Below are 19120 nucleotides of genomic sequence, written 5' to 3'. Positions count from 1 at the left end.
GACCTATCTGTAGGCCACAGAGCTGGAAACGCTCAGAGAGGCTGCGAGGTCGGCAGTGCACCAGCGGTAGTGGTGGGCAGGAGCAGGGCCCTCACCCCAGGGCACCTGCAGTGGGTGGAAGGCCAGGAGACCTCCGTGTGGGAGCATATGTTGAGGGGATGCTCTGTCTTGTGTGCAGGCATCCCTGGGGCTCATGGAGATCAGGAGGCTGGGAGTGGATAAAGGGGCTGAGGCTCCTGGAGATACTGCCCTGGGCCTGGCAGATTTTAGGCCCCTGATGCCTTCCCAACATCGGGGCAGCCACCCTCACTTCAGGGGGCACTGGCAGGAGAGTGGACACAGGTCCAGGAAGGGGCACTCCTTCCCACCCCCAACTCCACCTGCACTCAGTGTGCCCTGAGGTGGGACTGCAGGCCATGGAGGGTCTTGCCAGCCCAGCGGGGCTCCGTTCACAGAAGGGGAAACCGGGACGCAGGTGGGTGACACGGTCTGGTTCTGTCTGGTTCTGGTTCTGTCTGTGACAGGTCTGTGCTCCTGTCACCCAACAAGCACAAGGTCCCCGGGTCCTGGGCTGTGAGTGACAGGTCAGCCACCTCTCTGCTGCCCCACCCCCAGTCTCCCCTCCAGTGAAGACATGCTGGAAACGGTCTGCAGAACACCCCAGCCAGGGCAGACTCCCCCCGGCTCCCAGATCCCCAGTCCAGTGGGCTGTGATCCTGCCACTACCCCCAACCCTGAGGGATGGCTCACAGCTGGTCTCTGGCAGAACCAGACAGTGTCCTCGTAGTGGCAGGAAGTTCGGAGAGATGGGGGATGACAGCGGCTGTCTGACATGATTCAGGGTAGGGAACACTGATGCCCGCCAGCCCCCACCCTGTGTGAACTCAGGGGCCAAGTTGCCAACCAGGTCCTGGGGTCAGGGGCCTGGTGGGGGAGCACAGGTATGGGAGTGTGGGGGACAAGGAGGGATGGCATGTCTTCTACCCCATCCCTTGCCTTCTCCCAGCCTCAATGCTAAGCTAATCTGTTCCTCTCTCTCCCCAAATCCAGGAAATTTCTGTCTGTTCTTGGTTTTGCTGACAGCCTGCCAGCGATGGCAGAGACCTGCGACAGGACAGGCCCAGAGCTGGTGACCACTTCCAGACTGGCTTCAGCAAGCCCTTGCAGGGGTAGGGTGCCCCCCAGCATCCCCATGCCGCCCAGGCACACAGCCTGCCCTCTGACCCTCTTGGAGGCCATGCAGCTATACTCGGGCCTGCCGGCCGCCCACTCACCCTCCCCAGCTGCATCTCCGACCCACCACCTGCCTCTCCCCACCTGCGAGCAGAGCAATCGCCCCCCCAACACGGCATCCAGGGTGCCCTCCACCCACATCAGGCTCTCTGACCCACCGAGGCTTGTTTGGGGGAAAATGTGGATTCCCCAAAGGTGCAGAGAGCAGTCGGGCAGGGAGGACGCAGGGCGCTGGGTGCCACTCCAGGACCCTAAGCAGAGCAGCCCAGGGGTGGGGAGGAGGCAGCCCCAGGGAGCAGCCAGGGCAGGGATGCTGAGGCCACGGCTGGGCGGGGGGTAGGGGCCCGGGCCGGGGACCTACCTCGGCAGGTCTTGCCATCTCCCTGCAGCTGGTGGCCAGGCGGGCAGCGGCAGTAGAAGCCCCCCACGGTGTTGCGACACTCACCCTCACAGCCTGCGTTGCCAGTGGCACACTCGTTCACATCTGTGAGGGGGAGACGCAGGTGAGCCCAGCACAGGAACAGGAGGAAGCTCAGGACCCCACGACACAGCAGGACGAGGCCTGGCAGAGACGGGCAAACTTACCCCTCCAGACAGGCCTCACAAGAGAGGGACCCGCCAAGTCAATCCAGCAGCTGGGGGGCTGCCCCGCCAACCGGGTCCCTCCCCGCGCCCAGGACCCGTGGTCCTGTGGTGTCCCGGTGTGACCTGGCAGGAATGTCCCGCAGGGACAGCTCGGCACAGGACTGGGCCCTGCTCCCTAAGGAGCCACCCTCACTTGCCTGCGTGCCCCCGAGAATGGCCCCTGTGTTCTGTCCAGCTGTAGGTTTGCCAGAGAAACCAGGCCTCCCCCAGCATGGAGGCCAGGAAGAGGCCCCCATTGTCATCCCACAGCTGCTTGAGATCTGGCAGTGGGCTCCATGCGCCCCCGTCCCGGCCCAGGTCTCCCCCACTCTGGTCTGCTGGAACCCTGTGGCATGTGAGTCAGGCCTGGGGAGTGGGGGGATGCCACTGGGCTCTGGCGTGGAGGGCAGAGCAGACAGGAGACTCCACCCATGAGGCCGCACTGCCCACAGCTCCCCTGTTCTCTGCTCGGCCTTTGTGGGTGCAGGACGGTAGCACGTCCCCGGCCGCAGGAAATGTGGCCGGGGGTGCCCAGGACACCCACGAGGGGCTGGTGGCACCATGGCCCCAGAGACCCAGCCGGGGCCCGGGGGACTCTGGTGCCTCGTTTTCCAGAACACCTCTTGGGCACAAGGTGACAAGGGGCCCAGGCCCTGCTATGTGGCAAGCCTGAGGTCTGAGGGGGCCCAGCTCTGTCCTCCCAGCACCTCAACATCAAAGGCGGCCAGGGGGTCCCCCAATCTCATGGGGAATGTGACCCAGAGGGAAGCAGAGACCCCCCAGGAGCCACAGGCCACAGACGGCCAGGTGCCAGGACAGCCCACCAGGCGCAGTTGCTGGAAATGCCACACCCCTCCTGGAGGCTCAAGGCCCAGACCAGCCTGGGCTGCAGTCCCCAAGCCCAAACCACCGATGTCTTCAGCTCCCCTCTCCACTGGCATGTCCTTGGGAGGGTCCCTGGGAGACCCCGAGCCGGGTTCAGGCTGCAGGGGCGGCCAAGGTCCCACGGGAAAGGCAGCACTGGAATGTCACCCTGAGCCCCAGCCTGTGGGGTTAACACTGGGAATTTTCTGGGAATTCCTAGAGAGTTACGCAGGGCCAGTCCACACTCAGCCCAGCCCGGGGGTCAGAGCTTGGGTGCCCAGGGTCTCCCTACCAGACTAGCCTGGGGAGATGGCACAGGGGCGAGGCCCTCCAGCGGGCAGCAGCCAGGTGCGAGCCCCCCCCCGCCCCCGCCTTCAGGGCCTACCCTGATACTTGGGCTGTGTGGCTGGGCAGCTAGTAGGGCAGGAGGCCAGCCAGGCAGGGCTGCAGACAGAGGGTAGACGCCCTCTGGAAGCTGCTGACATGGCAGGGCCCCCAGGGCCTGGGCACCACCTCCAGGGTGGGATCAGCCTTATAGCTGCCTTCCAGCACCCTGCCCCAACTCTGTGGATGCTAATGACGAGACCAACGTGACCGGGAGCCTCCAGGACTCCCACACCCAAGGAAAGGGCCTGCGTGCTGACACTCAGGGTCTGGAACTCACAATGGCACCTGCTGCGTCCCTCCAGCCGCATCTGGATGCCATCCTACAGGTGCCCAACCATGTCTGCCTGGCCCTTACTGCCCCTTGTCCCCGGCATCTCCCTGCCAGGCACCTCAGCTCAGCGGAGCATCCACCTCCACCGCCTCACCGAACTGAGCCCCTTGTGTCTCTGCACTGGGAAGGCTGGTCAGCCCCTGAGTCTGCTCACAGCTGGACCGTGCCGGCCTCAGTGTGGGGGCTGGGCCTCCCTAGAGTCGGAGTCCCAGGGCCCAGTCAAGGCTGGCAGCGAGGGGGCCACAGGATGCCTTGTGACTACCGCGTCACCTCCAGGGCCTCCTGGAGAGAAGCAGAGCAGGCAGGGGGCTGGTCCTCCTGCCCCCAGGCAGTGGCAACGCAGACTGAGAAGGAGGTGACCCTGTCCAGGGCCAGGGAGGGGCTGGGCAGGTTCAGCAGGCTCCCCTCGGCTGAGCACCTGCCCTGTACACGGCTGGAGCTAGGGAGAGGGGGAGATACAGAGGTAAGGAACCCACCAGTTAGGGCAGGGGAGAGCTTGGGGAACCATCCAGACTGCATATCAGGTTCAAGTCCCTACTGGGGCGGTGGGGGTGGAGGAGAGGAATGGGACCTTGTTTGACTTCCCCAGCAGCTACAGGCCATGCTTTTAGTTCACAGCATCCATGGACCAGCACCGCTGTACCCCCAGCCCCTCGGGACCCATGTCTCAAGGGCATGGGTCTTGACCTTGTTGGCTCCTTGCTATAACTCCAGCATCTAGCCCACACAGCAGTGAAATGAACTGGTAAGGATAGCTGCCCCTCACCTCCTGTGCCTCCTGGGTACCTGAGGGGAAGGGGTTGCTGTTGTTGTTCAGCCACTAAGTCATGTCCAACTCTGCCATCCCATGGACTGCAGCACGCCAGCCTTCCCTGTCCTTCACTATTTCCCAGAGTTTGCTGAAAACTCATGTCCATTGAATCAGTGATGCCATCCAACCATCTCACCCTCCGTTACTCTCTTCTCCTCCTGCCCTCGATCTTTTCCAGCATTAGGGTCTTTTCCAATGAGTTGGCTCCCTGCTTCAGGTGGCCAAAGTACTGGAGCTTCAGCATCAGTCAGCATCAGCTTCAGCATCAGTCCTTCCAATGAATATTCAGGGTTGATTTCCTTTAGGATGGACCGGTTTGAACTCTGCACTGTCCAAGGGATTCTCAAGTCTTCTCCAGCACCACAGTTTGAAAGCATCAATTCTTCAGTGCTCAGTTCAGTTCAGTTCAGTCGCTCAGTCGTGTCTGACTCTTTGCGACCCCATGAATCGCAGCACGCCAGGCCTCCCTGTCCATCACCACTTCCCAGAGTTCACTCAGATTCATGTCCATCGAGTCAGTGATGCCATCCAGCCATCTCATCCTCTGTCGTCCCCTTCTCCTCCTGCCCCCAGTCCCTCCCAGCATCAGAGTCTTTTCCGATGAGTCAACTCTTCTCATGAGGTGGCCAAAGTATTGGAGTTTCAGTTTTAGCATCATTCCTTCCAAAGAAATCCCAGGGCTGATCTCCTTCAGAATGGACTGGCTGGATCTCCTTGCAGTCCAAGGGACTCTCAAGAGTCTTCTCCAACACCACAGTTCAAAAGCATCAATTCTTCAGCACTCAGCCTTCTTCACAGTGTAATTCTCACATCCATACATGACCACTGGAAAAACCATAGCCTTGACTAGATGGACCTTCTCAGCCTTCTTTATCATTTGACTTTCACATTCGTATGTGCCTACTGGAAAAACCATAGCTTTGACTAGACGAACCTTTGTCAGCAAAGTGACGTCTCTGCTTTTACGATGTTTAGGTTTGTAATAGCTTTTCTTCAAGGAGCAAGCATCTTTTAATTTCATGAATGCAGTCACTGTCCACAGTGATTTTGGAGCTCAAGAAAATAAACTCTGTCATTGCTTCTACTTTTTCCCCATCTATTTGCCATGCAATGATGAGTCTGGATGTCATGATCTTAGTTTTTTGAATGCTGAGGGTTTTTTTCACTTTTTAAAATAAATTCATTTTTAATTGAAGGATGTTGTTTTAAGCCAGCTTTTTCACTCTCCTCTTTTACTCTCAAGAGGCTCTTTAGTTCCTCTTCACTTTCTGCCATTAGAGTGGTATCATCTGCATATCTGAGGTTGTTGGTATTTCTCCCGGCAATCTTGATTCCAGCTTGTGAGTCATCCAGCCTGGCATTTTGCGTGAGGTACTCTGCATATAAGTTAAATAAGCAGAGTAACAATATACAGTCTTGATGTATTCCTTACTCAGTTTTGAACCAGTCCATTGCTCTATGTCCAGTTCTAACTATCGCTTCTTTACCCACATACAGGTTTCTCAGGAGACAGGTAAGATGGTCTGGTATTCCCATCTCTTTAAGAATTTTCCATAGTTTGTTGTGATCTGCATGGTCAAAGGCATTAGTGTAGTCAATGAAGCAAAAGTAGATTTTTTTTCCTGAAATTCCCTTGCTTTTTCTATGATCCAACAGATGTCGGCAATTTGATCTCTGGTTCCTCTGCCTTTTCTAAATCCAGCTTGTACATCTGGAAGTTCTTGATTCACGTACTGCTGAAGCCTAGCTTGAAGGATTTTGAGCATTACTTTGCTAGCATGTGAAATGAGCACAATTGTACAGTAGTTTGAACATTCTTTGGGGCTTCCCTAGTGGCTCAGATGGTAAAGAATCTGCCTGCAGTGCACGAGACCTGGGTTTGATCCCTGGGTTGGGAAGATCCCCTAAAGGAGGGCATGGCAACCCACTCCAGTATTCTTGCCTGGAGAATCCCTGTGGACAGAGGAGCCTGATGGGCTGCAGTCCATGGGGCCGAAAAGAGTTGGACATGACTAACACATTCATACTTTGAATATTCTTTGAGTGAGACTTCCTAAATCCTGTATGAATCAGTATGGATGATTCAGAAACCAAAATAAATAGCAGATCTTTCAGGCTGGGGGCAGCCCAGGGTTGTGGGGGCAGCTGTAGGTCCTGTGGGTACCCCAGGACAGTCAGCAGCCCTGCCTAGGGAGGGCCAGCAATGATCCCCCCACCCCAGCCAGCCTCCAGGTTGGGGTGGGGAACTTCAGCAGCCCAGAAGCTGGGCCTCAGCTGAAACCCCAGGGAGGCAAGCAGCAGAGGGGCCAGGAAGGAGAGACAGAGAGGCACCCCAACCCACCTTTCCTTCCTGACCCAAGATGGGTGCGTGGGTCTTCAGACCTCGGTGTGCAGACTGGGGCTGCCTGGGATTTCTGAGAGCTGACTCTGGGGAGTCCTGGCCCAGGTCAGCTGCAGCACAGTCCTCAAGCTTCCAGAATGATCTGTCTGTCTGTGGGGCATTGTTGTTGTTGTTGTTCAGTCGATAACTCGTGTCTGACTCTTTACGACCCCATGGACCGCAGCATGCCACGTTTCCCTGTCCTTCACTACCTCCCACAGTGTGCTCAAACTCATGTCCATCGAGTCGGTGATGTCATCCAACCATCTCATCCTCTGTCGCCCCCTTCTCTTCCTGCCTCCAATCTTTCCCAGCATCAGGGTCTTTTCCAATGAGTTAGTTCTCATCAGGTGGCCAAAGGATTGGAGCTTCAGCTTCAATATCAGTGCTTCCAATGAATATTCAAGACTCATTTCCTTTAGGATTGAACTGGCTTGACCTCCTTGCTGTCCAAGGGACTCTCAAGAGTCTTCTCCAACGTCACTGTTGTGAAACAGATTCCAACAGCTACTCCCTGCAGCCCCCACCCTCCCCGAAAGTGACTCAGCTGGCCAGCCCATCCCAGCTCCCGGCTGTCAAACACAGACTAGAATTATACAGGGGTGATGACACAGCCCAGAAAACCACCCAGGGACCGACCACCCTTCTTGCTCACAAAGCCAGTCTGGGGGCAGAGTGTGCCCTGAAAGCCCAGTGGCCTGGTCACCTGAAAGGCTGATGCTCCAGCTTGTCAAAGGGGTGGCCTGAGCCCAGGCAAATCAGGAGATCGAAGGTCAAGCCCTGGCCTGGAGCTGGGGCCAGGGCCCATCTGGTCACTGGCGGAGGGCGTTCTGCTCCAGGAACTGTCAGGAAGCACTTAGGAGGCAGGCGCCCTGAAACCCTGGCTTCTTAGATGACCAGCCCAGGAGCACCCCAAACCCGAGGGAGGGGGTGTGGGGTCCGGGCAGACGGAGTTTCCTCCGCTTTCTGGAGTGAGGCAGCAGCTTGGAGAGGCATCTGGCCCCCAAACCAGGCCTCTGGTGAGCATGGGGTATGGATGCTGACACCCAAAGCTGGCTCTCAATCCTTCTCACCTCCCCGTCCACAGCGCAATGCAGGAGGTGGCAACACAGCTCTGTGAGTGTGCTCGATGACACTGACCTGCATGCTGCAGAGGGGTCGATCTTGTGTTACACAGATTTCACCCCAAAAAAACGGCCTTGAACCGGCCCCCACGCTGCACATACATCTCCAGGCATTTGCTACAGCAGGAAAGGGGGCCCACGCCCTGGCCCCTGGACAGCACTGGCCCTAGCACAGGGCCCTCCCTCCAGTGGCAGCAACTCTACAAAGACCCTAAGTCGCAGCAGCCACCCAGCCTGGACGAGGGCTTGGAAGCTCTTGACCTTTCAGCAGACCGGGTGACCAAGGGATGCAGATTGAGGAGCACATGCCCCAATCTCCCAGGGGAACGAGAGGGGCCCCCCCGAGAGAGGCGGCCTCCACACGCCCCATCCACCGGCACCCTGGGTGCAGGGCTGGGGCTCCCCAGGTGGGGCAAAGTAAAGATGAAGTGAGCTCAAACAGCCGCCTGGCAGTCTCTCTCCCAGGAACCAGGAACCCAGAAGGGAATGCGGTCCCTTCTGGGACAAACCTGGCCTGGCCTGGGGCCGATGGTGTGCCTGGGAGCCCCTCAGGTGTGAAGCAGGTCAGAGGAGGCATGTGGTTCCAGGGCAGGGCATGGCCAAGGGACCCCCACCCAACCTGTGAGGATAAGGAAGTTTCACCCCGAGAACAGAGACCAGGACCACACAAGGGGAGGCTGCCCAGCCCACCAGGCGGGGACCTGGCCAGGCCTTGGCTCACCGGCTCTGTGTGACAGTCGGCCCTCACCCCCACCGCCCACCCAGGCTGCAGGCTACCTGTCGGAGCCAGGATTTACAAGGCCCTGCCTGCCGAGGAGGCCAAGAAAATCCTCCTTGCCTACAGCCAGGTGTCACCCGACAGGCCAGGGCTGCTCCCAAAATCTCTGTCGGGACGAGTGATGAGAACCAGCTGGACCAGAGTCGGCAATGTGGGGCTACAGGAACAGAGACAGAGGAGCTGGAGGTGGGGGTGGTGGGTGGCCCTAAGCTCCAAGGGGCCTGGGAAGGCAACTCCCCAGGCAGGGCTGGCGGCTCCTTACCTTCCCGGCCCTCCTGAAGGAAGAGGAGTGTCCAGGGCATCCCCGCAACCAGCACAGATGGACCAGCATAGGGAGCCCCCTCCTAGGGCAGGATGCATGGCCTGGACCCACCAAGTCTCTCTCCCCAGGGATGCTACCCCCCAACCCCCATATCCCACCGGCCCCTCCCCCCAGGGGGCAGGGGACAAGTGGGGCTCCCTGAGCGAGCTTGCTCTGAGGCTGACATGTCTGCTCAGCGCCCCGGTCTGAGCAGGTCTGGGCCTGCCTCGGAGCATGTGCACCCTGCCCCAGCCCAGAGACCCCCTTCCCAGGCACCTACTCTGTGTCGTGGGCAGGGGTTCCGGCCCCTGAGACAGGTGAGGCAAGACCTCTGCGGGGCTCTGAGCCAGCCTTGGGGGGCAGATGCCACGGGGGATACATGGAGCAGTGATGAACATGGAACTGGCCCTCACCACCAGCCCATGGGGGAGAAGGTGGCTCCCAGCAGTGCCAGGATGGGAAGGCCAGGAGGGCCGAGGAAGAGGAATCCACGGTGGGCTGGGGGCAGCGCTGCAGGCGAGCCTTCGCTCTAACCCAGGGGAAGGGGATATTCACCAGGAGCCAGGCCAGAGCCCCAGGGTGTCGGGCCGCCGTCAGAGGTGCTGGCAGAGTGTCTTGGCTGCCGCAACAAAGGACCACAGAGCTTGTGACTTAAACAACAGACATGTGTCCTCATTTGCCTCTGGGCCACAAGTCTGACATCAGTGTTACTGGAGCTAAAACAGGTGTCACTGGGCCCACACTGCCTCATGAGGCCTGAGGGGTGGATGTCCCCTTGCCTCTTCCACCAGCCAGGGTTCCACAGGTCAGAGCACATCACTCCCACACCCAGACCCAGGCCTGGACAGCAGTGCAGGAAGGGGGCCTCCCTCCGCCCTCTGACACTCTCAGTCAGAACCTGGGTGGGCGGCACCCAGAACAGGTCGGGGGTCCCCAGGACACGGTGGGGGTCTGGGCTGGCTCGGCATCTCAGCCACTGGGTGAACATGACCCACCACAAAACTCTTCTGGGCCTTGGAGTCATCATGCCTAAAACGGGAGAAGGACGCAAGGCCAGGGGATCCAGGGGACACCCTCCAAGAGGACTGAGTCTCATCAGCATTTTTAATTCCATTTGGGTCAGAAATGAAAGTTCGAAGTTGCACAGCCCCAGGGCCGGGTCTGAGACCCAGGCCCGCGACAACTGAGGCTGGACTCCTGCTCGTTCTAGTGGCCCCTGGGCCCTTTACAAAAATGCAGAGGCCTCAGAGGGCTGCACAGAATCCCCTCCACTTCCTCCCGCCTCCCCCAGCTCAGCACAGCTGGACCAGGCACCCGCCTCAGCTTGTCCCAGAAGATCCCTAACCACATTCCCTCCTGAGCTCCTGGCTCCTGGGGGAGAGAGTGCCAGGTAGAGTGGGGATCTCAGCCCGCTGCCAAAACCAAACCCGCCCCTTCCTCTGGCGGAGGAAAGAGTTACCACAGAGGACCTGCTTGGCACCCTTCTAACATTGTTTTTGTGCAAACTGCTTGAAACAAGTGAAGTGAAGAAGTGAAGTCACTCAGTTGTGCCCAACTCTTTGCGACCCCATGGACTGTAGCCTACCAGGTTTCTCTGTCCATGGGATTTTCCAGGCAAGAATACTGGAGTGGGTTGCCATTTCCTTTTCCAGGAGATCTTCCCTATCCGGGGATTGAACCAGGGTCTCCCACATTGTAGGCAGATGCTTTACCATCTGAGCCACCAGGGAAGACCCCACCTCAAAAAGCTGTCCCACCACTGCCCTGGGCCTCCCACTCAGAAGGACAGAACCCCAGCGGTCCAGGGAACCAGCCATAAGTGGTGTGTGGCCAGCGGAGCCAGGTTGCCTCAGCCTGTCACGGAGGGAGCAGCCTGCCTGGTCTGGGCACCAATTTTGGCCGTGCCAACGGGCCACCCTATGAGTCCATGCTCAGTCCCCCACCCTACCAGGAGTTCCCAGCATGGGGAGCAAGGCCAGATGGCCCATAGCCCTGGTCCAAAGAAGACCCCCTTCCCCACCAGGAGCAACCGGAGGCAGAAAATGTCACACATGCTTTACAAGGTTGCCATGGTAACCGGGAGATCCAAAGCTGTCTCATGGGATTAAACTCACACAGTTACTCTCGGAGTAAGAGTGAGCGGGGTGGGAGAAATTCCCGCAAAGACCAGACGCCTGCTGCCTCCATCCGACGCTCACATCAGGCTCCCCGGCGCTGCCCTCTCCGCAGCTCGGGGCCCGTTAGGAAGGCAGCACGTCATCCAGCCATGGATCAGCCTGCAGCCCCACAGAGGACGCTTGAGAGGACCACCAACTACACAGGAAACTTCCCAGACCCAGACGGTCCAGAGCGGCGGCCCGTGAGAGCAATGGAGATCCCAGTAACAACGACCCGAGGCAAGTCTACATAAACCCTGCAGATGCTCCCGGGTGCGAGAACGTTACAGAAGGCCCCCGGCCTGCTGCAGGTGGCTGGCAAGGCTGCCACTGTTCTTTCTGTTTAATCTTTAGTTACTCCGGCCAATAAAATCAGGGCCCCCAAGGTGTCCACACCCCATCTCCGGATCCCCAGAGGACCAAGTGGAATGGCGGGTGCCAGTCAGCCTATTTTACAGTGGGGGAGTGTCTGCAGGATGCGGGCGGGTCCGGCGGCATCACAGGGTCAGCATGAGTGGACGAGCAAGGCCAGGGCGAGAGTCTGGGGAGAGAGCTGAGGCCGCGGGAAGCACGGGCAGGCGGGTGCCTCTTTGCTGGCTTTGAACGTGAAGGAAGGGGCCACAAGCTAAGAAACTCAAGTGCCCTCAGAGCCTCCAGGACGAACCCACCCTGCCCAGCACTGAACTTTAGTTCGGGAAGACGCGTGTCGGACTTGTGAGCGCAGAAGAGTGAGATGATACATGTGTGTCTTACTCCCCTAAGTCTGGGCAGTCAGTCACTGCAGCAGATGAAAACCAATAGTCATCGGGCACGCATCACCTTTAAAATGGAAAAAAATGAAAACCATTTTATTAGAGAAAGTGCTTCATGCTGCTCTGGGCTGTAGCTTGCCCTTGGCCCAGGGGAGGAGGGGGCATCTCGCCCAGTTGGGCCATCCCAGGAGGTGCCCCCAAACTGAGAGAAGCCACTCTGTAAGCAAACCCACCGCCGGGCCAGGGCCCACCTGGCTGGGTGGTTATCTCTCTCGTGTGGCTCGGAAGTCTGCCAGCCAGGGCAGCCAGAACATTCCAGTGCAATTCCCATCAGCCCCCACCCCAGCTCAGCGCTCGCCAGAGGGCTGATGGGCCCCCTCATCACTCACTCCCCTCCCACAAGCATCTGACAACGGCCAGCCCTACGGGAGGACACACCATCTCTGCTTGCAGGGCCCTGTCAGCCAGGCAGAAAGACTTCCAGGACTCAAGGAGACGGAACCCAAACGAGCAAGCAGAAGGGAGCACAGACAGGAAAGCCCGGGAGGCCTCCTGGAAGCAGTGTCCCTAGGGCCAATGCTACTCAGGCTCTGAGGAACCCCTGGGTCTTCCCAAGGGGCACTGCTGGGGCAGATGCAGGAGACACAGAGGCCATGGAGCCCCTGCTCCAAGGATAATCCCTGAGCACCAAGGCCTGTCTGCCAGCATCTAAGGAATTCCATGGGGTCCTCTCCCACACAGGACGGACGCTCTGCCGGGTGACCGTCCCCACCACCACCACCACCACGCTGCTCTGCTGCCCCTGGGGGTTCAGGATTTATTGTCTGGCTTGGCTAAATTAGTGAGGCGTTCTCATCTGGACCCTGTGCACGGTCTGAAGGACACACAGGTCCTGCCCACCCTCGCCTGGACAGCAACCAAGCTGGTCTAGGGCCCCCCCTGGCGGTGGCTCAGCACTGGGGCAGGAAGCAGTCCCCCTGCAACCCCTCTCCTCTCTCTGTCTCTCTGGACAAGTTGCAGGGAGGAAGCTTGCTTGACTGTAAACAAAAGTGCCTTTGTTCAGCTCATGGAGAGAGAGTTCATCCCTGCCCACCTGTGAACAGAAGAGATTAACACACCCCTTGGGAAGGCTGGCCATTCCCTTGGAGATGTTTTGCAAGACTGAAGACACTTTCACTTTACTTCCCCACTGCACCTCCCCCTCTATTCTGCCTTTTGACTTTAGTTCCTCATTGCCTTTTTCTCTCTGATCTATAAAAGAACCTGGCATCCACACACCAATAAGATGGTTATTTTGAGTCTCTTCTTTCCCTCAACACCTCATCTCTTGGATTCACTGCCCTATCGTTCAGTGAGCAGGGTGAGCTTGGACTCAGTAACAGACATCGCCACCCTGGCATGACTCACTGGATAAGACCCTGATGCTGGGAAAGATTGAAGGCAAGAGGAGAAGGGGGCAACAGAGGATGAGATGACTAGATGGCATCACTGACTCAATGGGCATGAGTTTGAGCAAACTCTGGGAGATAGTGAAGGACAGAGGAGCCTGGCGTGCTGCAGTCCATGAGGTTGCAAAGAGTCAGATACGACTTAGCAACTGAAGAAAAATTGGTAATAAACACACACATGACTCCTCAGTCTCCTTTCTCACTTCCTTCTAAAGCTGAACACCTTAGAAAACCTCTCTCTGCCTCTCACCCCATCACTGCTGCACCTGGAAGGTCTGCAATGAAACCAACTCCGTCCAAACCCAGTGCCTGGGAGCCAGCAGGCGAAGAAGGAACTCTGTGGGCTTCAAACGTGACTGGGATGGGGGTGGTCGGTGGGCCCAGCTACTTGCTCCCTAAAGGAACCTCGGTCTTGACCATCACTGTAAGGCCATTGCATTCCAGTGGAAGGTTTCTTCTAGTTTGATGGAGAAACTGGCCTTGCAACAGAAAGGGTCCTTCTTGCTCAGAGGCTTTAGATGGACAGCACTGGGACCCTGGATGCTTGATCCCTCAATTCAACTTCCAGATGTCTGTAACAATGACAGTTAGAAACCAGTGGCTCCTGAGGAAAGAGGGGACCAGACAGGGAACCAGAAACCGTGGAGCCTGTCCTCAGGGGACAAAGTAAGTGAGGCTTCTGAAGGTACACTAAGCAATATGCCAAGAAAACCCAAATAAAGTGCAGAAAGAAACTGAGGCACCAACCCCACCCAGGAGACAGGGGGCATTCTCAGGACGGGGTCAGGCAAGGCCAGTCCCCAAGGCCCAGAAGGCTGGGCTCTTTCTTCATCTTTTTGTTTGGAGTGAATAGATTTTATTTCTTAGAGCAGTTTCACGTTTTTGGGAAAACTGAGCAGAAAGCACAGAGCGTTCTCTGTGATCTCGTCTCCCCGGTGCACATGACTTTCTCTATTACTAACATCCCATGTCCGTGTCTACATTTATTGCAGTACATGGACCCGTACCGAGATGTCATTGTTAACTAATGCTGGCAGTTTGCACGTTCTGTGGGTTTGACAAATGCATGGGGTCATGTATCCACTATGACAGCGAAGTATGGAGGAGCTCTACTGTCCTGAACGCCTCTCTGTGCTCCACCTGGTCTTCCCCTCCCCCAGGTCCTGGCAGCCATCCGTCTTTGTGCTGCCTCCATGGTTTTGCCTTTTCCAAAATGTCGCTGGCTGGAAGCACACAGCACGTATCCTCCTCGGACGGACTTCCTTCGCTTCAGAGCATGCGTTTGAGAACACTGAGCTGCTTACAAGTTTTTCCCAGGGGAAAGCGCCCTGAGGGTCAAGGATTCCTTCCCATGGCCAGTCAACCCCCTCCCCATCTGTGGTTTCCAGGGCAACCATGGAAACCAAGATTGGGTTGCCCAGAAACAGTCAGACAGGCCTCACCTGCTCTGTATTTCCAAGGTCACCATGTGGTCCCCTCTGGGAGAAGGTCACAGGAGCAGGTCGAGCGTGGGTGGTTGGCTTGGGCTGCCCACCACTGGGCTCCGCTCCCGCAGGCCTCTCCTGTCCTCAGGCTCACCTGTCCTAGGAATCCAGAGGCTCTGCGGGGCAGGCCCAGCTCTTGGCTGCTCAGTGCTCCCCAGGTGCAGAGGTGGCTCAGGGTCAGGTGAGGCTGCCAGTTCTCACAAAGTACTTGCCTCCAGAGGGCAGGGAGTGCGGAGCAGACCCCATCCGGCAGGAGAGATGGCCTTCAGAATGGGAGACCGCTTGCCTTGCCACTGGCTCCATGGAGGACGAAGGGACCTCAGGCTTTGGGGAGCTTTGGGGAACCCAGTAAAGGGAGGGTTAGGGCTTAGGGGGGACTCCCACCACCAGTCCAGCCAGCCCCCCAGGCCCAAGATGGGGTGGGGGGCAGGTATCATGGGAGGTCAGGCAGAAGGTGCTTGAGCAGGCCCTCACAGGCAGTCGGCACAAAGTTATCATCATTAAGGCCCTTAAGGTCGTGGAGCAGCCCCGGCAGGACCAGAAGGGCTCCGTCACCCCCTGCCCTCGGCCCAGGCCCCAGGGCCCGACTTCGGACAGTTTCTCTGTTTACTCTGAAAGTTATCGGGTCTGGTCTGTTTATACAAATCAGCCTCCAAAAATGTGGGAACGGGGATATTTTTTCCATTTGTTTCCCAGAAAACAAGACAAAATGTAAAAGGCCCAGAAGGGAGCCAAGAACATTCCTTGGTTCCCCAATGTCCAGGTCTCCACTCCCCCTCCACGGCCGAGTTCCTGGGCTGTTTCACGCTCTGGTGGAAGGGATGGGGCTGCAGCCGGAGGCTGGCCTCTGCCTCTGCTTCTGAGCTGCCCCACAGCAGGGGGCGAGGCTGGGGAGGGTGGTGTGTGCCGAGCCAGGCACACTCTCAGCACACGCCCTCCGCATGTGTGTGTGCAGGAGTGGGTGCCTGCGTGTGCACATGTGGGTGTACGCCTGTGTTCACGCGTCGGGTGCGTCTGCATCTCTCTCTCTCTCTGTACCAAGAACTCTGATTCCTGAGCTTGTGTGAGGTCCCCCAGAGCCCTTCTAGTCCCGAGCCCAGTGGCCTGCACAGCATGGTCCTGACCACGGAGGGAGGGCCCCGACACTGGACAACACTTTCTGTTCTGGACGACAGAGTGCAGTGCCCGCTCTGTGCCTCTTTCTAAGTCAAGATCAGGAAGAACTGTGGAGGGGGCAGGCAGGGGGGAACTGGCTTTTCTCTATCATTTCCTGAAGCAGAGCTCAGAACCCTGCCGGGAACCGGGCTGGGGCCACAGCAGAAGCCCAGTCACCCTGGGGTCAGAGTGCTCGGCTGGGCTCCAAACCCTGGTGTGAAATCCAGAGCCTGGACACTCTTAAGCCTCTGGCCAGCCAGGGCCCTGCCCTGCTGGGAGCCCCTCCACACCAGACCTGCCCCTGTCCAGACAGGAGGCTGGCTCCTGAGGAGGTAGCTGGCCCCTCCTGGGCCTCATTCTCTGGCGGGCCGCTCACTCTCCCCAACAGCTCCGGGGTCCTGGCTGGGAAGGCTCCCCAGAGCGGTCCCCTCCAGGACCTGGTGTTAAGCCCCACACTTGGTGCCAACAGATCCCAGAGCTACGGGCTCAGACAGATGGACACATGGAGGGTTTGGGAATTCCCTGCAGGGTGGCTGCCCTGCCCCGACCCCGGGCCAGGTCCAGCTTGCACGTCCCCTTCACAGCCTCCATCACACCTCTGGAAGTGGGACTTCTGACCCCTGTGAACTGAAGGTCCCTGATATCAGGCCATGTCGGCTCAGCAGCCACGGCATGGCCAACCCCCAGCTGTGCCTGGCACATGATAAAAGTCAACAAATAAATTTGGAAGAACGCTTGCTGAGCGAAGGAACATTCAACAGTGATGATTACTTTGTCTGAGATCTGGATTTGAGCGGAAGTTCTGTTTTCTGCAAAGAGCCCTCCTGCAGCTCCCAGACAGCCCCGAGGAGGAGAAGTGAGCTGATGCTCGAGTGTTAGAATCCACAGGGCCTGAGCAGGCCAGCGAATCCAGCCTCCACCCTGCAGATCGGCACACAGACCAGACAGCGGCTGGCGCATCCGGCAGCCTGGGCCCTGCAGTGCCCTCCACGTCTGAGAAGGGAAGGCTGCGGCCTCTCCCAGGCACACACCCAGATGCCCGCTCCTCCCCAGGGCTCGGGGCAAAACCCCTCGGCCAGAGGGCCCCTCCTGGCACAGAGGCCTAAGTAGAAGCCCCGTGTTCCCATCAACTGCTCCCACCCTGGTCTCCCCGAGTTCAGAAATCGCTGCTCTCCACCCCATCTCCTGGACCAGACCCCAGGAGCCCCCTCTTTCTTTCACATGGAGCATCCCCTCGTCTGGACACACAGGGACTTCCTCTCCCTCCACGCTGACTCCTCAGTCTCTCTGCCCTGGCCCGGGGTCAGCCTCGCCACGAGCCTGGCCTCAGCATGAGCCACCATGGCTGCCTGACTTCCAGCCTCAGCACTCGGGAGCCTGCTCCCCCATCCCGAGGCAAAGCTCTCAGCATCCTGAAGGAAGCGCACGCACCACAAATGTGCAGCAAGCAAGGTCGCTGAGGAATGCCCGGTCATGCCCCAGCAGGCCCTTGGCGACCCAGCCGCCAGTGTTGCCCTGGCCCCCATGCACAGCTGAGTCCCTCGCATGGGGCCTGGACACAGCAGGTTCAATGACTGCTGGGGCGGATGGATGAATGAATGAACCAATGATTGCCTGACTGAATGCAGGCCGTGCACCCAGGCCGCCCCCTCCGCCTCGTGCCCCTGGACTCCTGGCCAAGGCCTCAGCCTCTCTCTCCCAGTTGTGTCCCTCGGCAGCGGTCACAGGTGACACCAGCATCCCCCGCGGGGATGGCAAAGGGAGTGGAGGAGGAGCTGGCGCCCACGTTGACCGCAAACTCCCGGCAGCCCCCTGAGCCTGTGCTGGCATGTCAGTGCCACCAGAGGGCGTCAGTGCACCACCCCGAGGGGAGAGCAGGTGGGCCCCTCCTCCCTGCACCACCCCCAAGCTGGGGCAGGAGCCCTTCCAGGAGGCTCTGGGGTCCCTCACGCCTGGGCTGTTCTGGGCCTACCTGTAGCCACAGAGGCCTTGGGAGGGCAGGCAGGGCTGGGAGTCCCTGGGGGCAGCTGGCAGCCCCGGGTTGAGAGTCTGGGGGTCCACAGTGGGGGAGAAGAGGCCCTGTGTGCTTGGGTGACCACATTCCCAGCCAGTCCCTGGGATTTCCCCCCAACTCCTCTAGGGGCTCCAAGAGCCGGGACCACACTCAGAAGCCGGCGCCAGCTGGGGGCCAAGGCCAGTGCCTAACAGAGAAAGGTCAGGGATGCAAGGCCTGGCCCCAGTGCACAACACCTGCCTCGCACAGGGTGAAGCCCAGGTGGACACTGCTCAGCTCACAGGGCCAGCTGCCCACCCTCTCATCCCACTGAGCATGTGCCCCTTTGCACACAGGTGGCATCTTCCTGGCCAGAGCCTGATCTCACTTACCCACCTTGGGTCCTCCATCACCTTCCAGTTGCCCACCCCCGTGGGTCCAGAGGAAGAAAACAAGGTGTTGGCAGGTATGGAGTGGGCCTAGAACAGATCCCCATGTTATCCACCCATCCATCCATCCATCATCCGTCCACTGACACATCCATCCATCCACCCAAACAGTGCAGAGGGCCCAGCAGGGAACACCTGCCCTCAATGAGCACACACAGAGAGGGCCCCTGGGCAGAGGCACCCCCTCTCTGTGCCACACTTAGTCTGTAAAAGGAGGGGCTTGGACTGGGCAGCGTCCATTGGCCACTTCTGACCTGGGGCCTAGGTCCTCAGGCTGGAGCAACCACCCGGAAGAAGTAGCACCCCACAGCATCAGGGGAAATCAAGTCCCCACCCCTGGGGAAATGCCCTGCTCAGGAGTCATGCAAGGCAGCTGTCTAAGGCATGGGGCCCAGCTCTCTGTCCCATTCCCGGAGCCCTGGCCTTGGAAATGGCACAAGTCAGGCCCCTCCACACCCGCTGCCGGGAGCCAGGTGGGATGACTTTATCTGTGAGGGGCAGCCCTTCCGACACTCCCCTCATTCCCACCTGACTGGGGGTGTGAGATGAGGAGCAGTGGGCATCCATGCCACTCCTGAGGACACTCGGCCCCCATCCCAATGCCATCTGCCTGCCTTTGTCCACCCACACCAGGAGCACATGTGTCTGTGACCTCCAGGGCCTGGGCAACAGGGGAGCAGGCAAGTCTGTGACCTCTGGGGCCAGGGCAGAGCTGGCCCCAGGCACTCCGGCAGTCCCAGGCTCCAAGGGCACAGGACACACCACCCAGGACCCTGCAGGCCAGAGCCCAGGGGCTCCCCATCTGGCCACAGTGTGTAGGAACGAGCCCTCCTGCTTCCCAAGTGTCACA

At 58.9% G+C, this 19120-nt stretch overlaps 1 protein-coding gene across 4 annotated transcripts in view; it reads right to left on the bottom strand.

The window, feature by feature from the left end:
* The window catches only part of MEGF6 (multiple EGF like domains 6), a 104488-nt gene that overhangs the window by 54381 nt on the left and 30987 nt on the right, over nucleotides 1–19120 (bottom strand). For 3 of the 4 annotated variants that reach the window (XM_069544858.1, XM_069544860.1, XM_069544859.1), the window contains one exon: nucleotides 1595–1717. The exons of the other annotated variant lie outside the window; for it this stretch is intronic. In XM_069544858.1, coding sequence (XP_069400959.1) covers nucleotides 1595–1717 — 123 coding nt within the window. The remainder of the gene's footprint in view (nucleotides 1–1594; nucleotides 1718–19120) is intronic. 4 annotated transcript variants of the gene reach the window in all.

This window comes from Ovis canadensis, chromosome 12, assembly GCF_042477335.2.
Source record: "Ovis canadensis isolate MfBH-ARS-UI-01 breed Bighorn chromosome 12, ARS-UI_OviCan_v2, whole genome shotgun sequence".
In the NCBI taxonomy this organism is placed as follows: domain Eukaryota; kingdom Metazoa; phylum Chordata; class Mammalia; order Artiodactyla; family Bovidae; genus Ovis; species Ovis canadensis.
Note: the sequence above shows the minus strand (reverse complement) of the source record. Positions and strands in the feature narration are given on the sequence as shown.